Below are 26,760 nucleotides of genomic sequence, written 5' to 3'. Positions count from 1 at the left end.
AATTTCATGTGGCAAGGGAGCCCTCATAGGAAATGAAGACCCAAAGATGCAGTTAGAGTTGAACACTTGTATACTGAATTAGACAAAGAATAATACATTGTGAAAATGTGACAAGTCACAGAAGCTTGAAATAGGGTAGCTAATTAGGTGAAGTGGTTAGATAGATAAGGGTTTGTCTAACATGGCTTGTTTGTACAGATTCCCCTCAGCCTCAACTTTCTGTCCTTCATGATAGGAATGATACTTTGCTTCTGGTAAAGGGAAGATAGCTTTCACATGGAAATTTCATCTGCTTTTGAGAAACAGAAGGAAAGTCAGGCTAGGCGTGGTGGCTTATGCCTGTAATCTCAGCACTCTGGGAGGCTGAGGCAGGAGGACTGCTTGAGCCCAGTAGTTTAAGACCAGCCTGGGAAACCTAGTCAGACTCTATTACTCTCCCTCTTAAAAAAATAAAAATAAATAAAATTAAAAAAAAAAAAAAAGAAAGCCACAGTGATATCCTTGCACCTGCTGTTTTCAACAGCCTTGAACTCAAAATAGTCAATATGCCAAAGCAGCATATTTTGGGGTAATGTGTTCTTAATTCCTTCATCAAGTAAATGGGTTTAATTAACCTGTAAGAAATATGAAATTGATTTTCCAAGGCCCGTAATTAAATAATGTGTGTTTAAATGTTATTTGGTTATTACCAAAATAGTCAGTCCAATATGACAACTTTAACTGAGGACAAATATTTCCTGGGACCAAAGCTCTCCATAGGGGTGCATGGTTGGGGAGAGTAGCAGTCTTATGACATTGCCTGGTTAGGTGCTGAGTTATTGTGATCTTGAGTGAGTATGCCTCTGCTCCTGCTGAAGTACCCAGCACAGTGGAAGTGGAGATTGCCCTGACTGAAAGCAAAAAGATCTACTTCCAGGTACAGGTCTCATTAGAAGCTAGGCTCCAAAGAGAGAGATGCAAGAGGAGAAGTCATTTTAACTCCATATCCTCTCATAGCCTCAGGGAGACAGAAACAATGGGTTCTTTTCCTATTAATGGAATCCTATTTTTCATTTGTTGTTGTGTTTACAAAAGGTGAGTTAGTATTCAAGTGAAATGAACACCAAATCTTCACTGTTATTTGGGAGAATTAAAATGTTCAATTAACTTAAGAATGTGCTTTAGATGAAATAAAAAGTAACTGAGAACCGTGCCATGTTGTCCACTAAATTTTCCTCCATGGATAACCCTGCCTCTGGACAAATAAATATACCCACAGTTACCTGGACAGTGACTGGGTTTTCATATGAGTGACTCCAATGAAGTTAAAACATGAGATTGAGATTTTGAGTCATCCTAAAATGTGTATCCCTGGGTTTTCCCTTTTTGGAGACAGCCATAGGATGAAGAAAAAGAGGAGGAGGATTGATGGAGCTGAGAGGTATTTTTATTTAATTTTAACAAAATTCCTTTTTTGATCTTCTTTAGTTCTTATTTTCTTTACTTAATCTAAACAGCATTGTGTTTATTAAAAAATTATTTATTGAGGAATTCCTTTAGCCAGGAATTTTCCCATGCCTTCCAGGCTGCATTATTCTATAGTACTTGGCCCAAAGAAAGAGAGGCTTCAAACCTAAGGCAAGTGGGATGATAAAGACAAAATCTGAAAAGTTTGGGCAAAGAAATCTGGAAAAGTCAAGCAAAATTTGGTTTTCATTTTTTTTTGAATCTTTAACTTTTTAATACGTGAAAGTGGGGCAGATTTCTCTTCTTAGCCTAGGAGAACTTTTTCCCAGAATAAGGACCTAGTTTTATTTCCTTAAAACTATCTTCACTTTTAGTATAATTGAGATTGCCTTTCTTAATTAATTAAATGTCACAACTCCAATATAATTATTTTGTGAATAATTATATTAGCTGTCTTCTGTTTTAATCACCATGCCACCCTTTTTTAATTCAACATTGATCATTATCTTAAAATGTTGTTCCATGGGCTTTATACAATTCCATAACAATTGTGGTAGGAAATACATGATTTTAATATGCAAATGAGCTCTTCATAAAATATTTCCTAAATAGTTTTTAAATATTATCATTTTATTTTTATTACATAGAGTACAGAATTATACTGTTTTCTGGAGTTCCAATTATGCCTGCTGGCAGCTGACAGCAATAAGAAAGCCCCTTTTTCAAATTATTTAATCATTCTTCAATGTACTCTGATTTGGATATGCATGGCCTTTAAGATCTTGACAAACCATAGTGGAAATTTATACTATTTTAAGTTTTTTATTAAAAAATAATGTGGATAACCTGAGAAACAGAGGGGAAATTAACAAATTTGCACACTTTCATTTGTAAATTATATGCATATGTGTATGTTTTTATATAATTTTAATAATAGAATACATAAATTATGTATACTTTTTTTAAACCTAGCATATTATCAGAAACATTTTAATATAAAAAGATGCACTGAAATATCCTATGGGAAGTCTGTAATTTTGTAGGCAAACCTGTTTCTTATTCCAATGTGTTACTTGCCTGGTTAGCCCAGATGATTGAACCATGGGAGAAAACTGATGACGTTATGGTTTCAATTTCTGGGTAGCCAGTTACCTTTACTCTCTTTCATGGCCACATGAAGGGACTAAATGACTTAGAAAGAAAATGTGGGTGCATTAGTGTGAATTCATCTCCTCTGCAGGAAAAAATACCCATAGCACAAGACCTAGGTTAGCGCCAATCCCTGTCATTAGTGTCAGGATGAAAAGAAACAAGACAGGAAAATCTTGATCTTCCAAATACAAAAAGTGAATGTGATACAGCTTTCATCTCTGTAATATAACATAATGACCTGCCTTTTTATAGTTACAGTTTAGGGGTTCCAGCTGATCACCTGCCTGAAATTATTACAAGCCTGGTGGGAAGCATTTGAGGAGGCACAGTCATGTTTTCATTTCACTAGGAAATCATTTAGCAAATTACTGCTGTTCTGTAAATTACTGTACTGCATAACTTTCATACTGAGAAACTATTTTCTTTTTCCATAAAAATTGCAGATGAAAGGTTTCTACAATAAATGACCTGTATTTAAAACAAAAGCATTCCTAGAATTTAGAGAATGTGATATAGCATTTCTCATGTGGAAATAAAAACAAATACATTTTTATTACTAATATTACACAATGACATATTCTCTGGTAAAGACAGTTTTTAATTTATTTACTTTGTTACCCATTGAGGTGAATGCACAGATGCTTCTGAGAGGGAAATAACAAGCTACTTATTTTTTTTAAGGAAAAGAACTAAATTTGGAAATTATAGTTCTTAATGCCTCTGTTTCATACCCTGAAGAGAGCCTACAATTGGTAATCAACCTAAATAGAACAAAGTATTGGGAACAAACAGTTTTTATTATGCCAGGTCTTGTTTAGGATATCAATGTGAGAGGAAGCAGATCAGTTCTTTTAATTTTGCATTGAGGTAATATTGGCCCAAACATAATCTGGGGAAATGTGGCCTTATCCCCACAATCATTATGACTAAGAGGGTCACACTCCAAATAGGATGATCATTGCTGATGTGGCAGAATGCTTACAAAAGGACTAATTCCTCTAGCCTTTTCTAGAAACACTTACATAATGGAACACAGAGCTGGCTCATTTCCTTTCAGTGGCAATAAGACAGAAAAGCAGAGGCAGGAGAAAACAATTCTTTCTTTAGAGAATAAGGTCCCATTTTAGTGCTGCCTTTTCATAAAAAACAGGCTTAGAAACAGGAGTGAATGACTGATACTCAGAAGACTAATGAATAGTAAGTGAATCCCCCCCAAACTTAAAGATTGTTATGAATAATGAACACAAAATGCTTCCATGGTAGCTAAAATTTAAAAATAACAATCACAACAGGTGCATATTAAAATTGTCATCTCATACCTAGAATTAGTTATAACATCACTAGACAAATACCTGACATTTGAATCTATAGTTAAATAAAGTTGTGGGACAAATGTGAAGATTCAGAAGAATGGCATAAATATGGTTTCACTGCTGCAAATAAAAGCCTTAAGGAAAAGGTTAAAGGAACTGTTATGACTCATTTTGAAGATGAGTAGACTAATTTTTATCATTATATTCCAGCCTTTTCTCAACCAGTCTTCTTCTAAACTACAGAATTTAGAAGATGTTTTAAGTAACACTTTTCTTTCTCCCATGGATGGTGCATAAATAGTATCATTCCACATACATTAAAGAGAAGTTAATTCATTACATAAAAGGGTGACTAAAAGCACAATTCTCTCCTGTAATGGAGGTTGATGGCAATTGTATACATAGTGGATCATAAACTAATGTTGGCAAAACATATGGAAGCTAGAAAACGCAGTTTGAAGCAAGATATATATATATATGGATAGATATAAAGAGTGGATTCCTAGACATAAAAACATTTCCTTCTTTGAAGGATTTCGAGGTTTGGATTTACTTTCTTCTCACTGGAATGGGATGAAGTGCATAGCCTGTGAAGGCAGAGTCCTTTCCCCAACCTTAAATGTGTGTTTGGTTCTTTCAACATGGAGCTATTCAAATATCTACAGTGGTGAAGCCCCAGGGTTAGAAGGGGAAAGAGGAAGATATGGTACTGCAGCTAAGAGGCAGTACCTGAGATCCATTTCTTCTCTAAGCTCAACTCAAGATGCAAAGAAATACCAACCAAGAAACTTCATGCGGACAGAGAAAGTTAACGTTAAAGGGATCGAGAGGAGTTAACACTTGAAATATAGGATGCTTAGGGGTTCTTCCAAAATATATTTTGTTTCATCCCTAATATTAATCTTTTTCTAAAAGATAATGCCTGTTGCATATAGAACACTGCTTTAAGAAGGCAGAATTATCAGTCTGAAAATAAATGATTATTATTCAGGACTACAGACAAAGATATGGAAGACAAACTAAATATTCATAAGGTAGATTCAGTGGAAATTTTGGTGTTTTACTTTCTAAAAGCAATCTGGTTTCTTATATCTATTTTGTGATAAATGCAAACATAGGAAAATTCTGGATACTTAAAGTTTTATTAACTTCCAAATAATTGAAGTCCTACTGTACATTCTTACCCATAGTGATATTTTATTAATTAATCCACATTATCATGAATCTAAAATTGTTCACAAAGATCACTATTGACTTGGATTGTGCATTTAAACTATAAATGCCTTTAATGATACTTTAAGGAGTATTTGGACGAGGCATCAGTCACACTGTGGATACAATCTGCTTTCTCTGGCAACTTATTATTAATGTAAAATGAGAGTCCATATTGATCTTTGCTTATGCAGGCAGTTCACATGAATTCCATGAAACTGAAAGTGAACAATGAAGGGCAAACTCTGGCTTCTAATCAAACAGTAGCTTGAAGTTTGAGTGCAAATATCTCTTTTGTAATAAACAAAGATATCTTTCACTTACAGAACTTTCCATTGTAATGAAGTCATGGTTGGAACAGTTAAAATAGGATAATGCTTGAAAGTGAATGAGCACATGAATAAGATTTTTCTTTGCTTTACCTAACTCCTGCCCTTTTTTCCATTTACAGTTATTCAGGAGCAAGAAAATGAACCTGCGCCCCTATCCTTGAGCCCAGACATCTGCTTAAATAAGTCACAGTTAGATGACTGCCCAAGGGACTCTGGTTGTTATATCTCATCAGGAAATTCAGATAATGGCAAAGAGGATCTGGAGTCTGAAAATCTGTCTGACATGGTACATAAGATTACTATCACAGAGCCAAGTGACTGAACACACATTCTCAACTATATACCTACAGATGCGTTCCATTTTAACTCTTCTTGAGCTAAAACATCAAACAGGAGAGGAAATAAATATTTGTAAATAAAACCTAGAGTTTAAATGTTTTAATCTGAATAATTGTACATACAATTTTGTATCTCTAACATTCCAAATTATTGTCAATAAAACACATATTTATTATTTTAAATGCTATATGTTAATATTTCACTTGCCTGTATTAGAAAGGTATAATGTAAGACTTTGGTATGTGTGACATATGCTTTATTTTATAAATACAATACCTGCAAAAAACAAAGTAACATTTTTTCATACTTGCCAGTTTTGAATTTGTATATGTTATTGAATGAATAGTACTAGAGGAATCTCTGTGGAAACAAGTGGTCCAAGCAATGTTATATTCATTTTTATACTTAGTGGGAAAGTGTGAGTTAATATTGGACACATTTTATCCTGATCCACAGTGGAGTTTTAGTAATTATGTTTTCTTGGTTTCTTCACTTTGTTTTCTGGTATAAAAGTATAGATAATATGTTGTCATTTCTGACTTAGTGAAACCAATTGTAATAATTATGCAGATGTTTTTGTCTTTAAGTGTAAATATTTTTAAGTTTGACATACCCTGATGTTAATAATAAAAAGAACTATTTGCACATTGCATTTTCCAGAGTAGTGGTACTTAGGGTTTTTAGTATCGGACTTTAGAGAAGATACCTCCTTCCAGACATCCCTCACTTTTTGTAATATAAGTGCCTCCCATAGCAATAATCTCAGCCTCATCTGTCCCCTAAACCTCGGTGATGTTTATCTGACTCACATGATACCCCCAGGAAACTTCAATTCAACATAACCAAACCATCGATTTTCTCTACAAATTTTTCTCTGCTTTTTTATTCTCAACTTCTCTTTACTGCTACTAACACCCAGCCAGTCATCAAAGCAGAAAATCACTTCTTGCTTCATCTCACATATATCCTCCTCAGACAAATTCAATAAGTAATCAAGCCCTATGGATCCTACCTCTAAAAATGCTTTCATATTCATGGTATTCTATCCATTTTCATGGTTGTTGTCTTGCTTTGGATCCTCATGATCTCATGTGTGGAATATTGCAGTAGCTTTCCAACTGACCCCTACTGTCTCATCCATCCTCCCCACAGCCTCCAGATAAATCTTTCTAACCCACAAATCAAATCAGGTGCTTTTCTGCTTGAAAGTTTTGGATGGCTCCTCACTGTCTTGAGTATAATATTCAAACGTTCTTCCAGGCTGTGTAAGGCCTTTCCCAATTACTTTTTACCTACCTTATGAATTGTAACTACCCCCTCACCACCACCACCATACATGCACACCTCTCAATATACACTCCTGTCATAACAATAGACTTGCAATTTTCTTCTCTTTGTGACTTTTCATATGCTATTTATTTTCCTGGAGTGTCTCCTGCTATTTTCCACATTAGGAAGTCTCCCTCCTTTCTCCATCCTGAAGGTCACTTACTCTGTGAAGCCTTCCATGATTCCCTTTGGTGCTCTCTTCTTTGTGCTTCCATAGCAACTTGTAGATTGTGGGTCATAGCACTTGTCATATTATGCTTTATCTATTTGTATGACAATTGCCCTTCCATAAAACTGTGACCTCTTTGTGACAGAGACTATTTTGTTTAGCCTTTTAAATCTCTGGTGCCTAACAATACCCGGCACAGAGTGGGGACTTAGGAAATATTTGCTAGAGGGCATTGAATATGATGATTCTTCTCATATAATAGAGTCCATCTCTATTTAAATTGATCCACTCAAACTAAAGGTAAGTATTTTCCAAAGTGACCTATTTTTTTTTAAACAAATAAAGCATAATACCTTAGAAAAAAAACAGGAAACACGAAGTGTTACTTCAAATGCTAGAGGACAGCATTACATTGTTAATGCCTGCCTATTTTTCCAGACCCCTGAGATTTAACTGCATATGCAGCGCCCAGGTGAGGCATAAAGCACATGTCTAGCTCTATTCATCCCCCTTCATGGTGTGAAATGGTGTTTCAATTTCAGTTTTCCAAGATGCTGCCTCCATCATGACCCCACTCTTGCTAAGGTTATCTCTCCAAACTGAATATTCTAGGGTGTCCTTAAACACAGCAGTCACTAACCATAATTTTATAACTTTAATCAACCCACTGCCTCAGGGAGATCAAGAGAGGAATGCTTCTTTATGGAGATGCCAGAAAATTTTAAGTTGGGAAGCAACTAACAAACTACTTGACTTTAAAACAGTGGCAATCGCCATGACATGTACTCAGCCACAACTTCAATCCCTTAAAAATGAAGGTCTGGTGAATGATTTAGGGAAATACTTTTAAGGGAAAATGCAGCAGAGGCCTAGAGGAGATTGAAACAGAAGAAGAGAGATTGGATTCCCAAAAAGAGAAGACACCATGGGGTTCAAGCAGTCATCAGGAAGGCTTCATCCTGCAGTTCTGCACTGGAAAGGACATGTGTATAGTTGGCGTATATTCCACATTAAGGGTGCGCTGCTGTCCTCACTTTACTCACAGCTCCTTACCATGCCCCTGCAGCTCTAGTCTCAGCTCCCTCTATGTGGGGGAGGGAACATCAACAGAAGGAAGACAGGTTTTTCGCTTGGCCATGGAAAGCTGAATAAAGCAGAGCAGAGAGATAAGAAATAGTTCATTCAAGGTTGGGAAGTAGTTGAGGAACTTGGACCTTCTGCTGCTTTTGGCTGAGTGAGAAACATGAAGTCTGAGTCTTTTAAGATGGCATTTTAATAATGACAGGATCATGATACTGGCTTTGTGTTTCTAGGATAAACCCTGATGACATTCCTAGTCTCATTTGTTGATTTATTCACTCAGCCATATTTAAACATGGAACATGTATGCTGCCCAAGACTATGCCAAAAAAAGTCTTTTTAACTATAAAACTGCATGAGAATCATACCTCAGCCTCTCTCATTGGAACCCACTGAGTCTTCCATATACACACAGTTGTATATATATGATGCAACAGTTATTCTGATCCCAGAGATTCCTTATCTTTCCAAATTCAAGTACGTTGTGACAGTATGCATGATTAGAGGAATTTCATTCTAGATAAATAAATAAAATCATAATAGTTTTTGATGAATATAAAAATTAGATCATTTAAATTCTGAGTTTCCCTTGTTCTATTGCTAATGTAAACATGAATATATCTTCACTCTGAAGTATTTTATTATAATTTTTTCTTTTTTAATCAACTAAATTGCCAAGGAGTTTAGTTCAGAAATAAAATAACTTTTAAAGTTTCAAAAGATAGGCAGCTAAAGATTATCAGGATTTCAGAAAACGTACAGTTTACTGAGGTTATAGTCAAGTGCCTTGCAACTTCCTGAGTGAGGCCAAATTGATGACATTTCATGTTGAGAAACTTCCGTTACAAGCAGAAGTTCTGAGAAAAATAATATGAAGAAATTGTAGATACTCCATCACTTCACACACACGCACTTCCATCCTCCCCACAACCATCAAAGAAACTTGTATAACTAATTTGCATACAGACTTCAAGTACCCTTTCATAAAGTGGGAAGTCACGCTACCATCATGTAAAGGTTGAGAGCAAAATGAATAGAGACTAAATATAGGTAAAAGAACAGCAGCTTCTAAACTTGACCAGGAATTTGTCTATAGAAATGAGATAAAAGTTACTTTCCTTTCATGTTACCTCCTATTTAACTGCTGAATTCCTCTGATCATACCCAGTGTTGACCTAAACATAGAGACTGGAGGAGGTCATGGAGTTGAACCATCTGGTTTGAGAACTGTGTGACTCTGGGCAGGTCATTTATCTTCTTTTTTTTGAGACAGAGTCTCGCTCTGTCACCAGGCTGGAGTGTGGTGGCATGATCTTGGCTCACTGCAACCTCTGCCTCCCAGGTTCAAGCAATTCTCCTGCCTCAGCCTCCCAAGTAGCTGGGGCTACAGGCGCGTGCCACCACACCCAGCTAATTTTTGTATTTTTAGTAGAGATAGGGTTTCACCATGTTGGCCAGGATGGTCTCGATCTCTTGACCTCGTGATCTGCCCGCCTCGGCCTCCCAGAGTACTGGGATTACAGGCATGAGCCACCACGCCTGGCCAGGTTATTTATCTTCTAAGCTTAGTCTTTTTTTTTTTTTAATCTACAAAATATTGTCAATTAAACGAGATAATGTGTGTAAAGCACACAGCACAATGCATGTAGTATGTGCATAAAAACAACTACTGTTATTATATCCAATACTTCATTTTACTCACTGATGTCTGGATATTCAGTGGAAGCAGCGTACATGCTACCACAATGCAGGCATAGACCTGTCGGCATTTGAAGTTCTTAAGACACAAATTGTCTCAGAACTAGGACAACTGTGTCAGAAGCAATGAGAGAGTTAGCTGGCTTAACAGAACTTCTCAGATGAATGACCATTTCTTCATGAAAGAATATTTCTTTGTTTACTCCTGACCAGCTTAGGAAGAAGCTGTATTATATTTAGCTTTGATTCCTCACACCTAGCTTGATTGGAGTTCATTTTTTTTTTTTTTTTTTTTTTTCCCCAAGAGGGAGTCTCACTCTGTCACCCAGGCTGGTAGTTGGGATTACATGAGCCACCATGCCTGAGTAATTTTTTTGTATTTTAATAGAGATAGGGTTTCACCATGTTGCTCAGGGTGCTTTTGAACTACTAAGTTCAGGCAATCCACCTGCCTCTGCCTCCCAAAGTGCTGGGATTACAGGCATGAGCCACCGCGCCTGGCTGGAGTTCTCATTTTTGAAGAATGAAGGATTTATAAATAAATGCCTAATGAATGAGTGAAAAACATAAATAAAAGTTTTGGGGTTATTACTGGTATTACTGCACCCTGGACCCTGGTCTTTTAAAGATTATGGAGTCAAAACTCATTATGCTACAGACAACAGAGAAGCCCTTAGGAAGGCACCCTAAATGTAGATATTTACCTATTTATGAAGCTTATGAGCATTTAGGCAAACAATATGCCATGAGAAATCAAAGTGCAGAAAGAGGCTGAGAAGTTACCAGGAACATATATGACCCAATCATAACCCCCCCTTCCCTATTCTCATCATGCAAACTTCTCACATTTGAATTCCCAACAGTTAGAGTATCAGAAGGTCTGTGTGAGGTACATTATAAGTTTAGAAACCATGAGGGAAGAATCTAAAAAATGACATTAGTATATTCAGTGGTTTCTTTTGACCTCCTGGGGTCCCTGATAGGCCTGAGTGCAAAGCCCCATTTCCTCATAGGGCAGGAGTAGAATCCTGATGCATAAGGCTAACAGGATCGTTTCCTTTCTGAGTTCTTGGGCACTAGGCCAAGTGAATGGGCAGGAATCATTCCAGTTGCCGAGTAAAATGGGGTGAAAAGCACTTCTGGCACACTTTGTTCATATAAATTATACTTGTTTGCAATTCATCAACTCCTCCTCTACTTTATATCCATATGTAATGTAAATGATCATCTTTCTCTGAAGCTCTGTAATGATGCACAGCTCAAAAATGTGATAGAATCAGCTAAAAGAGAGCAGATGGAAGTTTTCCCCCAATATGCAGATTCATAAAAAAAAATAGAGAACTCAACAAAAGGAGATACATAAGTACTTTTACCCGGGGCTGCATGGACTTCTGTATGACAGTAAGTTTCTGCAACTATTAATTCCGGAAACCTTTACTCAGTCATTTCTGCAGCAGTCATTGAAAATGCTCTGGGAAAAAAATCTGTGTCTGTATAAAACAAATATATTTTCCTTTGGATTTTTATTGCACCTTAGAATCCATGATTCAGGAAGTAATGGTTAAATATTTTACTAGAGAAATACAATTAGAAGGCAAACCATGTAAAAAAGTGAAGTCTTAAGTGTTTCTTTAGCAATACAAACTACAGAAATTTAAAAGCACATTATTAATCTGAAATAGCAATATAGGGAGAATAATGAACTGTCTAGATCGCATTTGTGTATTTTTTTAAAATATCTGATTACTCAGGGGCTAAGGTGGTTCATGTTGGTATACTGAAGATACAGCAATGCTGCTAAAAATTGTGTTAAGACAAAGAAACCAACCATAAAAGAAAATATATGAAATGATTAAAAAAGAAAAAGAACTATATCTCCGGGAGTGGTGGCTCATGCCTGTAATCTCAGCACTTTGGGAGACCAAGGCCGGCAGATCACCTGAAGTCAGGAGTTCAAGACCAGCCTGGTCAACATGATGAAACCCCATCTCTACTAAAAATACAAAAATTAGCCCGGGTGTGATGGCACACCCCTGTAGTCCTAGTACTTGGGAGGCTGAGGCAGAAGAATCATTTGAACCAGGAGGTGGAGGTTGCACTGAGCTGAGATGGTGCCACTGCACTCCAGCCTGGGTGACACAGTGAGACTCTCTCTCAAAAAAAAAAAAAAGAACTATATAAAATCATTCAAAGGGTGGTTATGAGTTTTGGTAACACACAATGAAAGAAGTAGCATTCATAGTAAAATGAGATGTTTCTGACTCCCCTCTCCAATCTACTCTCCACTTGTGAAGCCTGGATATTCACTCAGAGATGTTAACCTGTATAACCTACTACATTCCGGTTCCATCCCTTCAGGTTCCTGTTGGGCTCCATGAGCAGAAAGTCCCCTCACTCCCTGAGGAGTGAGGTCAGGGTATTCGTTCTCCCTATGAAGTCACCTTGTGCTGGTGCTTCCCTTAATCAAAGGTCACTAGACCTTTCAAGGTGACCTTTTACATGACTCTCCTTCCTTGAGATTCTAGTAACTGCTCCTTCCCCTCATCGCTTAGGGTCTAGATTGAGTAACAACTTTGTAGCTGTTAGCTCCCACTACCGGAGCAGCCCTTATTGGTTCCCCTGCCCTCCTCTTTGCCTACACTTTTGTAATTTGTCCCTTTATAAATAAGCCTTCCTGGAATTTCCTAATTTGATTGTGTTTCCTGCTGGTAGCTGGACTAGTACAGTGATCCACGATCCTTCATGACTTCTAAATATTTAGGTCCATGTGCTTGAATCCAGTGAGCTCTGCGACTCCAGTATAACTACATGTACATGGTCTTGGTCATTTTTTTCTATTTCACTACCAGCCACCAGCCTTGCTGGCAATCAACTTGCTTTAGGAAAAGAAATAGAAGAAAAGGAGAGGAGAGGAGAGGAGAGGGGAGGGGAGGAGAGAAGGGAAGGGAGGGGAGGGGAGGGGAGAGGGGGAGGGGAGGGGAGGGGGGGAGGGGGAGGGGGAGGGGGGGAGGGGAGGGGGGGAGGGGAGGGGGGAGGGGAGGGGGGGAGGGGAGGGGGGAGGGGAGGGGGGAGGGGAGGGGGGAGGGGAGGGGGGAGGGGAGGGGAGGGGAGGGGGGAGAGAGGAGGGGAGGGGAGGGGGGAGAGAGGAGGGGAGGGGAGGGGAGGGGAGGGGAGGGGAGGGGAGGGGAGGGGAGGAGAAAGAAAAGAGAAAAGGGTAAAGAATTTCCACTAACTCCATCAAAATTCATGTCTTGTACCCTCTCAACTCTTAATCCATCTGTTTCATAGGGCCCAGACACATACTTCTTTTTCCAAGAAGCTAAGAATTTCTGGAAGTGGAGTGACTGGCAGCATATAAATGGAGGTTTTCGTATTGCAGTTCAGGCCAACCTAACTGCAATTAACAATTAACACTTCTTCTCTCCTTTACTAATAAACAAATCCACTGTCCACTTTGCTATGAAACACAGGGTCAATTGTATTGGGAAAATGCACCATCCACCAATATTAATATCCATCCAGCAGCCATATGATAAAGCAGAATGAAGGAAGTGCATATTTTAGGCTGCTTGCTACCTAATGAGAAATATCTGACATTAATAGCATTTCAGGGGTATGTATAAATATGATAGCACATAGGTACTGAAATTATATTAGCAATTTTTTACTCTCAAAATTCTTTAATTCTAAGTTATATTTCATCTACAGTATCACTCACTACATCAGGCTCTCATACACAAACTCTTAGACTTCTTAGTCTCAAAAGAGGTTGTTGTAAAGTATGGATGCCCGGATAATTTGCATGATTAATGAAAATATGTTTTAGAATATTAAACATTTAAAATGTTAGCATTTAGTAGACTTTCTGACAGAAGTTAAAAGACTATTAGAATGACTGATGAATTGCTACAGTACATTAGCCCTCAGAACAAGGAACGTGCTAAAGGACACTTAGGAAACTTAGCTTTCTTGTTTTTTCCTTTTCTCACTCACTCTAACTAAATTGTCCTTATGTGACCTTGGCTCAGATTTAAATGACCAAGCACTGGACTTTGCAAAATTTTGAACTTGCAAATCACATGAAAAACTATAGGCAGAGAGGGTGAAAGAAAGCAACTAAATTAGCCAGTGCTTTGGACACAGTATGTCTGGCCCATAGTAGGAGATTCATAGAAATGTGTCGAAGGAATGCAACACCTTCTTTCATGGTTAAGATGGTCTTACCTCAGCACAATGGAAAAAAATAAAATAGAAAATCTCTCCCTGGTTAGTGACAAGGTCACTGGTAGTTCATTTGTTTAGCTAGGGAATGTAGATTTACTTATTTTTTTCCATCTGGTAGGATTTGTATTTCAAAAGGAACACCTTTTGTAATTTTCTAGAGCCTTTTGTCTTGGATGGCTACAGAGTTTATCAGGACCTATTTGTGCATTTATTTACCTCTTTTGTTATACTTTGAGATGAAATATATAAGAAAGGACTGTCAGGGAGGTGTTTACATCCCCTCTGGGTAAAAAGTAAAAGACCATTGAAAAGTTAGGGCCACAGGAAATATCAAAATAAATTCTTAAGGTAGAAGCAGTAAGCTGCTTAATGGCCTTGCTTTGCGGGAGACAATTAACATTACTTTAACTTATGGGACGTATTATCATGAAGTTATGAGCTCCATCACAGCCCTACTTGCCAAAAGCCTGCTTCTTCAGGCAGTGTTTTCTTGATAGTGCTATTTACTTGATAGTTTTCCAATGCTCAAGTATTACACAGTATCATTATTCCTGTGTCAGGGATCGTGGAGAAAAGTACACTAGGGTATGTCATCTAAAATCCCATTACTTAGTCATTAATGAGAATAGTGGGCAGAGCAAGTTTAGGAGGCTGAATCATTGCTCCTCAAAGACAGCAGATTTGAATCCATGGAACTTCATAAATGTCACCTTATTTGGGAAAAGGGTGACAGGCACATGTGACTAAATTAACGATTTTAAAATAAGGAGATTATTCCTGGATTGTGTGGGTGGGCCCCTAAATGCAATCACAAGTGTCCTTATAAGAGAAAGACAGAGGGAGATGTAACTCATGGAAAGGAAAAGATACTTGGAAGACAGCAAAAAGAGATTTGAAGATGCTGGCCTTGATGACTGGAGTGAAGTAACCACAAGCAAGTTCTGCTGGAAGCCACCAGAAGCTGGAAGAGGCAAGGAATGAATTCTCCCCTAGCACCTCTACAGGAAGTATGGCCCTGCAGACATACCTTGATGTTAGTCCATTGATATTGATTTCTGACCGACCTCCAAAACCAGGAGAGAATTAATTTCTGTTGGTTTATACCACTAAGTTGGTGGTTAATTTGTTATAGCAACCACAGGAAACTAATACAGCAAATAAACTATTTCCAGTATTAAACAAGAGGATCGTGATGCCTATTCTTGGCATTTACTAGTAGACCATAGGAAAAAAAGCAGATTATTAGCAGTAAGTTTAATACAAAGACATATAAACATCTATATCCCTTAAAACTTACATGTACTGTTCTTTTCTTATACATGTGTTGCATATGTTCAATCAACAATTTTTTTTTAAAACAGGACAGAAATCTCCTTCAATAAAATAATGAATTTATGAATTTAACAGTTAAGTATATGCTATTTTTATCCCTCAGATGTTTTAAATTTCCACGTAATAAGATTATTCTCTCTTTCATCCCCACTCAGAACATAGCTGTTACAGGCTAAAAAGCATTATATGACTTTAAAATGTTCTTGCAAAGCAAAAACACTCTGATTTCGGCTTTATTAAAAGCAGAAAGTTCTTTGAAGACCTGTAAATATATGCTTTGCCACTCCCTCAAAGAAAAGTGATTTTTTGTATCATGATTTATTTGTTCCTACATTCCCTCATCAACTGTTTATTGAATACGTTCTAGGTACCTGGTTAATCTTCTAGGCTCTGGGAAAAATGAGACACAACACCTGTTCTCAAGGAGTTAAGAGTTCAGTGTGGTCCTTTGGCATATGTGTAAATGAATACATCCCTATGAAATGTGATAAACTACAATGTGTACAAGTGGTGTTGAAGCAGCAATTACAAATAAATTATTTCAGAACCAAATGATCTGGAAATTCAAGACGTTTGGCTACTTTGCCTAGCAGCCTCAGCAATTAAGTTCTGTATATATGAGCTTGAGAATAATTAAATTGTGCCTAGGCATTTGCAGTAGGAGAAGAATTTAACACTACATTGGATTTTTTTGTATTCCTTATTCTTGTGGCCAAATATTTAGGACATTCACAGGGAAAATTATATTCAAAGTTAGAGTAGCCAAGATTCAATATCTTCAGATTCTAGATTACAGAATTAATAAATTATAGCCATTTTTCTCTTGGCTTCAAAAGCAACTACTTGTACAGTAAAGGTTGCTTAATTAAAATTTATCCAACTGAAACACCCATTTATCTGAAACAAATGTTTGTGCAATTGACATCAACCAACTCTTCACATGAGTAGTTAAGAATAAACAATGGAATGATGCCCAATGAATATCAATTAAAACAAATTGCTCCTAATAAACTTTGCACAGGCTCATGTTCACATGCACCTGTGTGAGCCCACAACCCCACCCTTGGAACTTTATTGTTGTAACTTGTCTTCTTTAAGGGTCAATTAGCACTGACAGCATCTTAAAGACTGTGTCTTCATTTTATCCTTGAAGCCTCAATTTTAATCACTGATAAGGCACAAGTTTCAGGTAGGACCAGCTATATAATGGAAGACAGCCTGAGTGCTTAGAGTAAGGGCCCAGTGCAAAATGAAAATGCATGACCTCTTGTTCCAAATGAATAAGAATTTTAAGACAGCAATACAATAGCAGAGCATTAGGCCAAATGTGGACCTTTGTGAGAGCACAGCCCTGTGCAACAAGACAGGTTACATGAAGCTGGCCCTGGTTTCAGATATTCCTTATCAACATTTCCCATTTAAATTTTTCCAAAGACTCTACTGCAGATGTATAGAAAGGAAAACAACCTGCCTAAAAGTCACATTATGGTCACATCTTCTTTGTACAGGCTTATATCAACTATAAAGGCATTGTTAGGTACTCATTAAAACTTCATTTCCATCAAAATGTGGCATGGTTACTTGACTTTGCTTTTCTCTATTCTAATCAGCCTTACTCACATAACTTACGAGGCAGAGAAAATGCTATGTGTTCGTTCCCCCAACCGTGTTTGTTAGCCTCCTGGGCATATTCCCAGTCCTCTTGCATTCAGTTGGGTCCCTGTGATCAGTTCATGCCAAAAGTAGGGCCTGACTCATAATTTCTGCTTTGAGATCCAAGTCCTCCTTTCACTAGGTTTTCCTTACTCTTTCTTTGTCTCCCTTCACCCCTTTACCTATGTGGCTGGAAGCAAGGAACTCTGAAACGGGGAGCCTTCCAAAGGAAGAGCTCAAATCCCTGGGTCATTTTTAGAGGAAAGCCATTCAGGAATGTTGCTCGATCCCAATTTGAGTCCTACATAAAATTAAGCTTTATTACATTAAGCTACTTATATTACTCTAATACTCTATGTTAGAGGGTATGATAATCTGAGGCAGGGGGATAGGGTCCAGAGGGGTATCGAGATTGTTGAGCAATTCTGATACATATGAACATTGGGCCAGCTTTTGAGAAACTACTGAAGTCATCGTATCGAAAGATTATAAAACAATGTGCTAGCCAATAGCTATGAAGTTATCTTGTGGGGAAATTTATATTCTCATAATAGCACGCATTAATAATTTTCAAGGGCCAGGCGCAGTGGCTCACGCCTGTAATCCTAGCACTTTGGGAGGCCGAGGTGGGTGGATCACGAGGTCAAGAAATCGAGACCATCCTGGTCAACATGGTGAAACCCCATCTCTACTAAAAATACAAAAAATTAGCTGGGCATGGTGGCGCGTGCCTGTAATCCCAGCTACGCAGGAGGCTGAGGTAGGAGAATTGCCTGAACTCAGGAGGCGGACGTTGCGGTGAGCCGAGATCGCGCCATTGCACTCCAGCCTGGGTAACAAGAGTGAAACTCCGCCTCAAAAATAATAATAATTTTCAAAGCACTCTTTCCTATGTATTTCTAGAGGATTCTGGAACACTGTGAAGACTTCAACATCACTAACAATGAATTATCTGGAATAGAATGACCAATAGCAACAATGATACTTGCTGAACATACCCTTGAATCTTATAAATTGTCACCTGTCTGCCTGTAGGACTCACAGACCTCAAAATCTCAAATTATCCAGGAAGAATTTGACAGAAACCCTGGAATCTGGGCTGAGTCTAAGACTCTTGGAACATTGATCTTAGGAAACTCAGGGGAGGGATGAGGTGAGATGCCCAGAGTGCTCAGAATCGTGGCAAGTGTTCTTTTCCCTTTGGCTGCAGAATGTCAGCATTTATGGGAAGAAGTCGATCAAGTACTTACTGGATCTGCTTAATCAAGCATAATTGTCACTATGTGACTGGCAGTTATTGGAAGATCCTGTGTAAGACAGTGCCAGAACCAGTATGCAAAGAACTACTTATATTATAGATAGCAAAAGGAAAAGTAACTTTTTCCTCAGCACAGGAAATCAACATGATGCAATAAAAGAGCATAAAGTTTGGCGTGTGAGGGATTTGGGATCAGATTTAGTTTTAAAACTTATTTCCTTCAGGTTCTTAAGCATCTAAGATCCAGTTATTCCAAAGGTAAAGGGGATGTTAATGTCTACATTGTAGGGTTGTTGGGAGGCTTAAACAAGTAAAGCATCTAGCATGATTTCTGCAAGATTTTACCCCTTCCAAGCTCATTATTTGTAATACATAATATTATTACCATTCAGATTTAAGCATGAAGACGTGCTTCCATCAGGCACTTCCAAATTTTTGCCATAAAGAATCCCACTAAGCATCGTTTCTGCCTTCTGTAAAACTTAGAAATTATTTTGCCTAGTCTTTTTCAAAGCACACAATGTCAGTCATTTATCACCATCTATTCTCCACATAAACAGACATATACTCATATTCCAAACATAGCTTCAATTGTCGAAACACTCATAAGTTGTAGGAAATAATAATTTATTATTTATAAAATAGTGAACTATCATATTCATACCAAGGGACTTTAATTTAGAGAAAAATTACTTCTCATCCTGAATATTAAAAAGAACTCTTGGGATTTTGATTTATATAGATTTTTCTAGACTGTCCTTGTTATACTACCTACCATTATAAATGTTTTATTTACTGTGCTGATAGAGGTCTAGGATAGTTTTCCTCTGAAAAAATGCCAAAATTCTTCAAATATGAATGAAAGATACAATTTAAGGATTTATATGTGTATTTCTGAGACATGAATTAGATATCATATAAATTACTATTAATAAAAATCTTTTTTTCAATAATTTCAACGCTGCCTCCCATTTTAATGTATACAGTGTTGATATAGAAAATAATTTAATTATCTAATAAATTTGTTATTTTAGCTGAATTAAAAGCATTTTGAATCTTGAAATATCCTACACTACATAAGATCCCAGATTAAACTCTATGGCAATATCTAAAAGATCAAAATATATCCTTCCACATAAGAGAAACAGGATACAAAATTTACAGTTGTTTAATTAGCATAAAGATAGCTATTTCTCCATTGTTTGTTTTGTCAATTAGGAAGTTTAATAAACTGTCTTAACATTTGCTGATTTTATTATGAGTTTTCAATGGGTAATGTGTCTATTGCCCTACCTGCATAATTACAGCAACTATTGAGGTCTTTCTAAATAAATAAAACTCTATTAGACACTTGGAATAAAGAAACATAAAATACATAGTCTTTTCTGTTAATAAATTTGCAATCTCTCTGGAGAGGCAGTACCAATATCAAAGACTATGATAGCAAACCAATCCCATCACAGCATATACATCACAATAGAGCAAAATCACAGCTGAAGAGCTCAGTGAAGGGAGACGTCCCTAAAGGCTGTGAGACTGGCATATTTGCTTTCTAAACTGAGATATTCTGGTTTTCAAAGTATACAGCTGTTCGTGTGTGTGTGTGTATATGTGTGTGTGTGCTCTATTTTTTCACTGTATTGTTTTAAGGGGAGAAAGACCACAAAACCTAGTATATATAAAATTATATACTAGGTAAGCTATTTGTGAAGTAGAACTACGTAGCTATATGCCATATGATTTTTAAGAGGAATTGTCAATTAAAAACAAATTGACACTAATTACACCAAATTGAAGTTCAGTTTACTACAGTACAACAAATGATTCATTTATACATTGTTTTCATTGGGTGTTGTGAAAAATTGTTTGCATTTCAGTGATTAAAAGGAAATCTTTGGTACAATTTTTCCATAAGCTTATTTTTTTAGAGACATTTAGAGCCCAAAAGCATGATCCCAGACCTATAAGAATTTATCATCTAGCTGGGAAGGCAGCACTTGGTATGTAATATAGTAATACAAAGTGGGCAAATGTTAAAGTCTAAATGAGCCACAGGTGTCTCAGTGAGGATACTATTCCCCAAACCAAAGGAGCCAATTTTATTTAACCCTGAGTCTACGAATATAAGAATAATGCTAACATATCCCTTTTTGGTTTCAAACTTCCATTATCTGAAATAATAAAAGACAGGTAGAAGAGAAGTCCTGGAAGAAAATGGCTCCTAAATATGCATTGCTAGAATGTCATAAATAACTTTTTAAATAAAATTATATACTAAGTACTAAACTTGGAGCCTGATGGTTATTTCTTCAAGAGGGGGATTACCATATTCATGGAATCATAGGTGTCAAAGATGGAGGGGACCTGGAGAGGATCTATTCCAACACCACTATATTGTAGGAGAGATTTGAGGTAGTAGAGGGATAAAGATATCTATCCATGGTCACACCAATTTGCAAGTAAGAAGAATTCAGATTTGTACTGAGATCTGGAATTAAGCCTATGCTTCTTTCTTCACATCATGCTGCTTAACTATAAGTAAAGCACAGAGCACTGGGCAAAGTTAGATATTTAACAAAATGTTGCTAATTGAAGTTAGATCTTTTAAAGAAAAAGCAACCTCTCTCATCCTTACAAATCCTCTGAAATTTATGTTTCCTAAACAACATACAGTCCATAGGTAGGAAAAAGGTAGTTGTACAGTAGTCTACATATCATTAACCTTAAGGAACAGCAAATAAGTCAGCAGTATAACGTTTGTCCCATAGAATCATTGTGAGAGCACTATCCAAGAAGAAGAGAATTTGCCAATTAAATGAGCCTTTACAAATCATTCTCATGACTTCCATATGAAATAAAGGATCTTCACCAGCCAACTTAAAGAAAAATCATACCTCCTATAAGGTGTCTTGAACACCATCAGAGCCTTGTGAAACAACATTTTGATTAGCAAAGTGAAAATGAATCACAATTTTGGCACAGGGTTTTGCTACAGTTTTACTTAAATCAAGACCAATTGGTTGAAAAGAAAAGCTATACAAGAAGAAAGATTCATTTCATGTGCTGCATTTTGATGAGGCTTCTTGATCCTAGAATTTAAGTTCCATACTTTCCCCAGGACTCATCATTGCCTGATGATAATTACAAAGGTATGGTAATGGAGGGCTTTAAATCAAACATGCATGGTAGATCTGCTGTCACTGCAAGAACCATCTCATTGCAAGCTGGCAGGGAAGGATGTGCTTGCCTTTCAACTGGCAGAGCTGTCTTCTTGGCTGGCATAGAAACTAGCTCTGCCTTAAATCTTCCTGATTTAAATTACTGTTAGAGTAATTTGGCTAATTGAAAATGTCTGTCTTTGGAGAAATTTTTCATAATGTTAGTGTCATTTTCAGGGTGCTGAGGAAAATCTTCAGGGCAGCAGTGCTGCTTGGCTGCCTACAAAGCCCCCATTGATCAACAGTATCATCCAAAAACTCCACTTAGGCAAGGGGTCATCCAAGGACATGCCAATGACTCTCTCTTGCCAAATGGTATACATGAGCAAAACATCTCTGAGAGAATGCGAAGCCTCCAGTAATACAGATCATGTAGATGGGGTATTCCCAGCCCATCCTGGACAGCTCCAGTTATTTCGAGAAGTAGTGTGGAACTGGAGCAGTCTTAAAGGAAAATTGGCCATCTTTAATGTTAAACATAAATTTGTGTGACAGGCCACCTGAAGGAAATAAGCAGGGGGAGAAAAAAAAGTCAAAGTAGACATAGCTTTACAATTAAGCCAGAAACCACAATTGGGACACCATGTGTTAAAAGTTGTGTAAAGGTGTTGCTGGGAGTGCTTGGAGGTTGGCGGCGCAGGGCTGAAGGGTAGCAGATGTAGCAATCATGTCTCGCAAACAAACTTATTATTCGAACAAATACAACAAGCAGTTTGAGTATCGGCATGTCATGCTGCCCAAAGACATAACCAAGCTGGTCTCTAAAACCATTTGATGTCTGAATCTGAATGGAGGAATCCTGGTGTTCAGCAGAGTCAGGGATGTGCCCATTATATGATCCAGGAACCAGAACCTCACATCTTACTGTTCTCGTGCCCACTACCCAAGAAGCCAAAGAAATGAAGCTGGCAAGCCACTTTTTAGCCCCAAGTTTTACACAGCCGTCCTTACTTCCTAGCATCTTTCTGATAACATTATTATGTTGCCATCTTGTTGCCCACTTTGATATTTAAAAGATGTTCAATACACTGTTTGAATGTGATGGTAAGTGCTTTGCTTCTTGAGTAGAGCCACCACTATCATAGCCCAGCCAGGTGAGTGTTTTATAAACCAACAGTCTCAATTGAGTATGACCCCAGAAGCTATGGTGTGCTCTGTATCCAGAACATACTTGGAAGATGGAGGAAGCATCTGAGATTAAGACCATGGCTGTTACAGGGATCATGTAAACTTGCTGTTTTTGTGTTTTCCTGCCAGGTGTTGTATATTTGGTGACTTGCAGATTTATATTTCAATATTCTGGAAACTTTCCATTTTATTCAAGAAATCTGCTTAGATTAAAAGCCTTGATTAAAGAGGAAGTTTTTATAACAATAAAAAGTTGTGTAGAAACTGTTTTCTAATAAAATCACAATGAATTCAGTGTTGCTTTTCAGTGTTTTTATTTCCTAATTATTTCATCTCCTTTTAAGTCTCTGAATCTCTGAGTTAATTTTCCTTAACCTTTCAAGCACTAATCTGCTAAAAGAAAATGTGCAAATCTTTACTTATTGTCCTGAAATGGGAGGTTAAATTATATATGACCTACTCAAAATTCTACCACAATGCATCGGTGAATTCAACAAAACAAACTGATATCAGTAGGAAAAAGAAATCATCTCTGAGAAGGCAAATCCTTTTTGTTTTGCTCTTCCTGTTCTGGCCCATCTTAACCTTACTGGGCCTCCAGTTCTCCCTTGTCCTGAGATTCTGAGTCACTTATCTAATCTGGGTCTCATAACACTTGCTGGTCTTACCAATCCTTCTGTCATCCAATGACTCACTCTTTTCTCTGCTTTACTCCTCCTGAACACTGTCTGGCTTCAAACTTACCCTTCTCCCTTGTGCGGTTTACTGCTTCAAAGTCTCCTCAACTGCCAGAAACTAGCATTTATAAACATTCATAAACACAGAAAGATTTCAGTTATAATGATCAATCCAGGACCACCCACAACGGAGACTTAACTTTGGGATGTGATATTACACCAGTTGTGCTGTCTTCAAAGCTCATTTCTAAAGGATCGGAAATATGCATTGGTGAGCGCACTCTATTATATATCCTAGGTTGAGCCCATCTATTTAAAACTATTACCCAGCTTGGCAGAGCTATCTTCCACAGTTTATTTGTAAGTCAATTCTTTGGAATGCCTTTTCTAGTGGAAACTGTCATCTATAGATTTGTTTAAGTCCCAGGCCAACTCCAAATATCTATCTAGCCCACAAAGTGCATGAAGAATAGCACTCAACTAAAAGAAATTGGAAGCCTCATAGATAAAGTTGAAAAGAAGCATAAAGATTATATAACCTTACTCTTTTAATGGTATAGATGAGAAAATGGAGATATTAGAAAGCTAACTCTTCCATTCTAATGCAGCATCCGAGAGGCAGAGCTAGGAGTTCTCTTTATTGCCAGAACTGGGCATTATCTCAATTGACCCCCCATGACAATCTTGAATGATTAGCATTATTATTCACATGAGGAAAGCAAAGTCAAGAAAGTCAAAGTAATTTGGTCAAGGTCATACAGCTAGTACCAGTAGCATGGTAAAGTGGGATTTAATCTCAGTTTTCTCAGACTTTATTCATGCTTCAGTCTACTGCCCTTCGTAGATCTAGTTATTATTTGTCACCACTGTTTCATTGAGAATCTGTTTAGAGGCATGACTAATATGTCTAGGATTACATTTCTTCATTATATAATGGGAGAAAGGTCACTCTCCTCACCTACAAGTCCAAATCACTAGTGATAGCCCTATGGTCTAGAATAGAGGCCAAAAAGAAATTATGAATAATAAATAGAGCAGTTAAACTGAACCCTAGGAGAATGCAACTTTCTTTACTTCATGTCCTGTTCCAGCTACGGGTCTATATTATCTCTCCTTCCCTTTCCAGCTACTTTCTCTTTCTTAACCTCCCGTTTATATAACAACTTACTATAGTCAGGATTCTGTCCCCATCATTCCACCAAAATTCATCTAAAAAAATATATCTCAGTGACTTTTGGTAGATAATTCAAATCAGTATTTTTGAATCAATTTTCTGATCTGTGTAGGCAGCATTTAATAGCTTTATTCTATTCCTAAAACTCTTTTTTCTTTTGCTTTTTATAAGCCCATTCATCTCAGTACCATTCCTTATCTGCCTTATTTATAAGCTCTTGCTCCTCTTCCTGGTCTTAAACATTTGTGTCTTCTAGAATCTGGTCTTGATCTTTTCTCTAAAAACCAGTGTTTTTCAACTTTTCATGAACATTGGAATCTGTAAGGCAGTATACAAATTATAATAGGAAACCCTATGAATGGCAGAGTACATACCTCCATAAATCCACTCCTCCATTAAAAAAAAGAGAATATTACTAAAAATGGGGAAAAAAAAATAAACTTTGGAATCTGTAAGGCAGTATACAAATTACAATAGGAACCCCTATGAATGGCAGAGTACAGACCTCCATAAATCCACTCCTCCATTAAAAAAAAAAGAGAATACTACTAAAAATGGTAAAAAAAAATAAATAAATAAACTTTGTCAGAACTCTAGCAATTAAGCAAAGGTTTGCAAAAATCTGAGGAACATTTATTCCAAAAAATCAACTGGCCCTTGGTAAAAACAGCAAGCTTTGTGGCATTTCAATCTTCCCTATCCCCTCCCTATGCCCATGGTAGCCTTCCAACCAAAAGCTACACAAACTGCAAACTCTAGAAGCCCAGGAGCCACTGGAAGGAAGTGAATGGGTTTGAAGTTCCTGGAAAATCCCATCCCTAGAGAACTGTCACTATTCACCTCACTAGCACTTTCATTCTCGGGGCTTGTTTTTACCTGATGTGACTGACAGTTGACTCAAATCTAAGGCAGGAGCTCATTTGGTATGAACAGTCCTGTCCTTAAGAAATTTGTTGAAATCAGTCAGTGCCAATTATTCAATTGTGCAACTGAGGCAGTGACACAAGTTGGGATAAGTAAGAGACTTAGCAAAAACTTTAAAAGAAAACATTGGGGGATGGGATTTTCATATGGAATATTGAAAATATCTAATGTATTCCTGGAACTCTAGAAGACCATATGCACTTGCAGGGAGTGCACATGCGCAGGAAAGACCTGGGAGGCATGAATCACCTGTGGATAACTCTGAGGCTTTGCACAAGCAGGAAATGAAGGCTAAAGTAGAGTTTTTAAACTACCTGTTGGAATCTCTGAGTTAATTTTTATTAACCTTTAAAGCACTAATCTGCTAAAAGAAAATGAGCACATCTTTAATTACTGTCCTGAAATGAGAGGTTAAAATATTCCCCTCAAACACATGCACTCAATGCCCTTCAGCAAAATGACATCAACTTACTGGTTCAACACATTCAAAGAAATCTATGTGAAGTCATTTGCTGACCACTAAGCTAACGGAGCAGAGATATTGAGGGGTATGCATGACAGAAAATCAGGCTCTTCACAATTAATTCAGGAAACTCAATAAACAACCTCGCATCTATAGCAACAAACTAACAACACGCACAGCTAACACTGTAATTAATCATAAAAAAAGAATGCTTCTCCTCTAAGATCAGAAACAAGACAATGATGTTTCTTATTCCTATTTTAATTCAACATCGAAGCCAGATTTGAAGCCATATATTGTATAACACTACTTATATGAATTGTCCATATGAACTTAGGATGCTAAAAAACACTGAATTGGACACCTTAAAAGGATGAATTTTATATTATGTGAATTATACCTCAATAAACCTGGTATCGAAAATAATGCTATATGGACTCTATCTCCATATACTCCCATTTAATGTTTGCAAGATGTGACCTGCATCTTGAGAATATTTAAAGCACTTTAAATGATTCTGTTGAAGAGTCAACATTGAGACCCACTGGTCTATGTCATCTCTTTGGGAGAGTGATTCTAAATCTTGGGATGCCCACTGGAACCATTCAAGGAGTTTTTGAAAGGTCAGTGTTTTTTATA

At 37.2% G+C, this 26,760-nt stretch overlaps 1 protein-coding gene, 1 long non-coding RNA gene and 1 pseudogene across 5 annotated transcripts in view; 2 read left to right on the top strand and 1 right to left on the bottom strand.

The window, feature by feature from the left end:
• The window catches only part of SAMSN1 (SAM domain, SH3 domain and nuclear localization signals 1), a 162,232-nt gene extending 155,786 nt beyond the window's left edge, over positions 1–6,446 (top strand). For both annotated transcript variants that reach the window (XM_012444765.3, XM_012444764.2), the window contains one exon: positions 5,575–6,446. In XM_012444765.3, coding sequence (XP_012300188.2) covers positions 5,575–5,777 — 203 coding nt within the window. In that variant the 3' untranslated portion in view covers positions 5,778–6,446. The remainder of the gene's footprint in view (positions 1–5,574) is intronic.
• Positions 1–26,760, bottom strand: part of LOC135276386 (uncharacterized) — a 123,244-nt gene that overhangs the window by 17,406 nt on the left and 79,078 nt on the right. The window lies entirely within an intron of this gene.
• Positions 22,423–22,658, top strand: LOC110568534 (cyclin-dependent kinases regulatory subunit 1-like; annotated as a pseudogene).

The sequence above is a fragment of the Aotus nancymaae genome, unplaced genomic scaffold, assembly GCF_030222135.1.
Source record: "Aotus nancymaae isolate 86718 unplaced genomic scaffold, 86718_ANA_hifiasm-v0.15.2.pri h1tg000022l_1, whole genome shotgun sequence".
Taxonomy (NCBI): Eukaryota; Metazoa; Chordata; class Mammalia; order Primates; family Aotidae; genus Aotus; species Aotus nancymaae.
The sequence above is the reverse complement of the archived record's forward strand: the minus strand, read 5'-3'. Positions and strand labels throughout refer to the sequence as shown.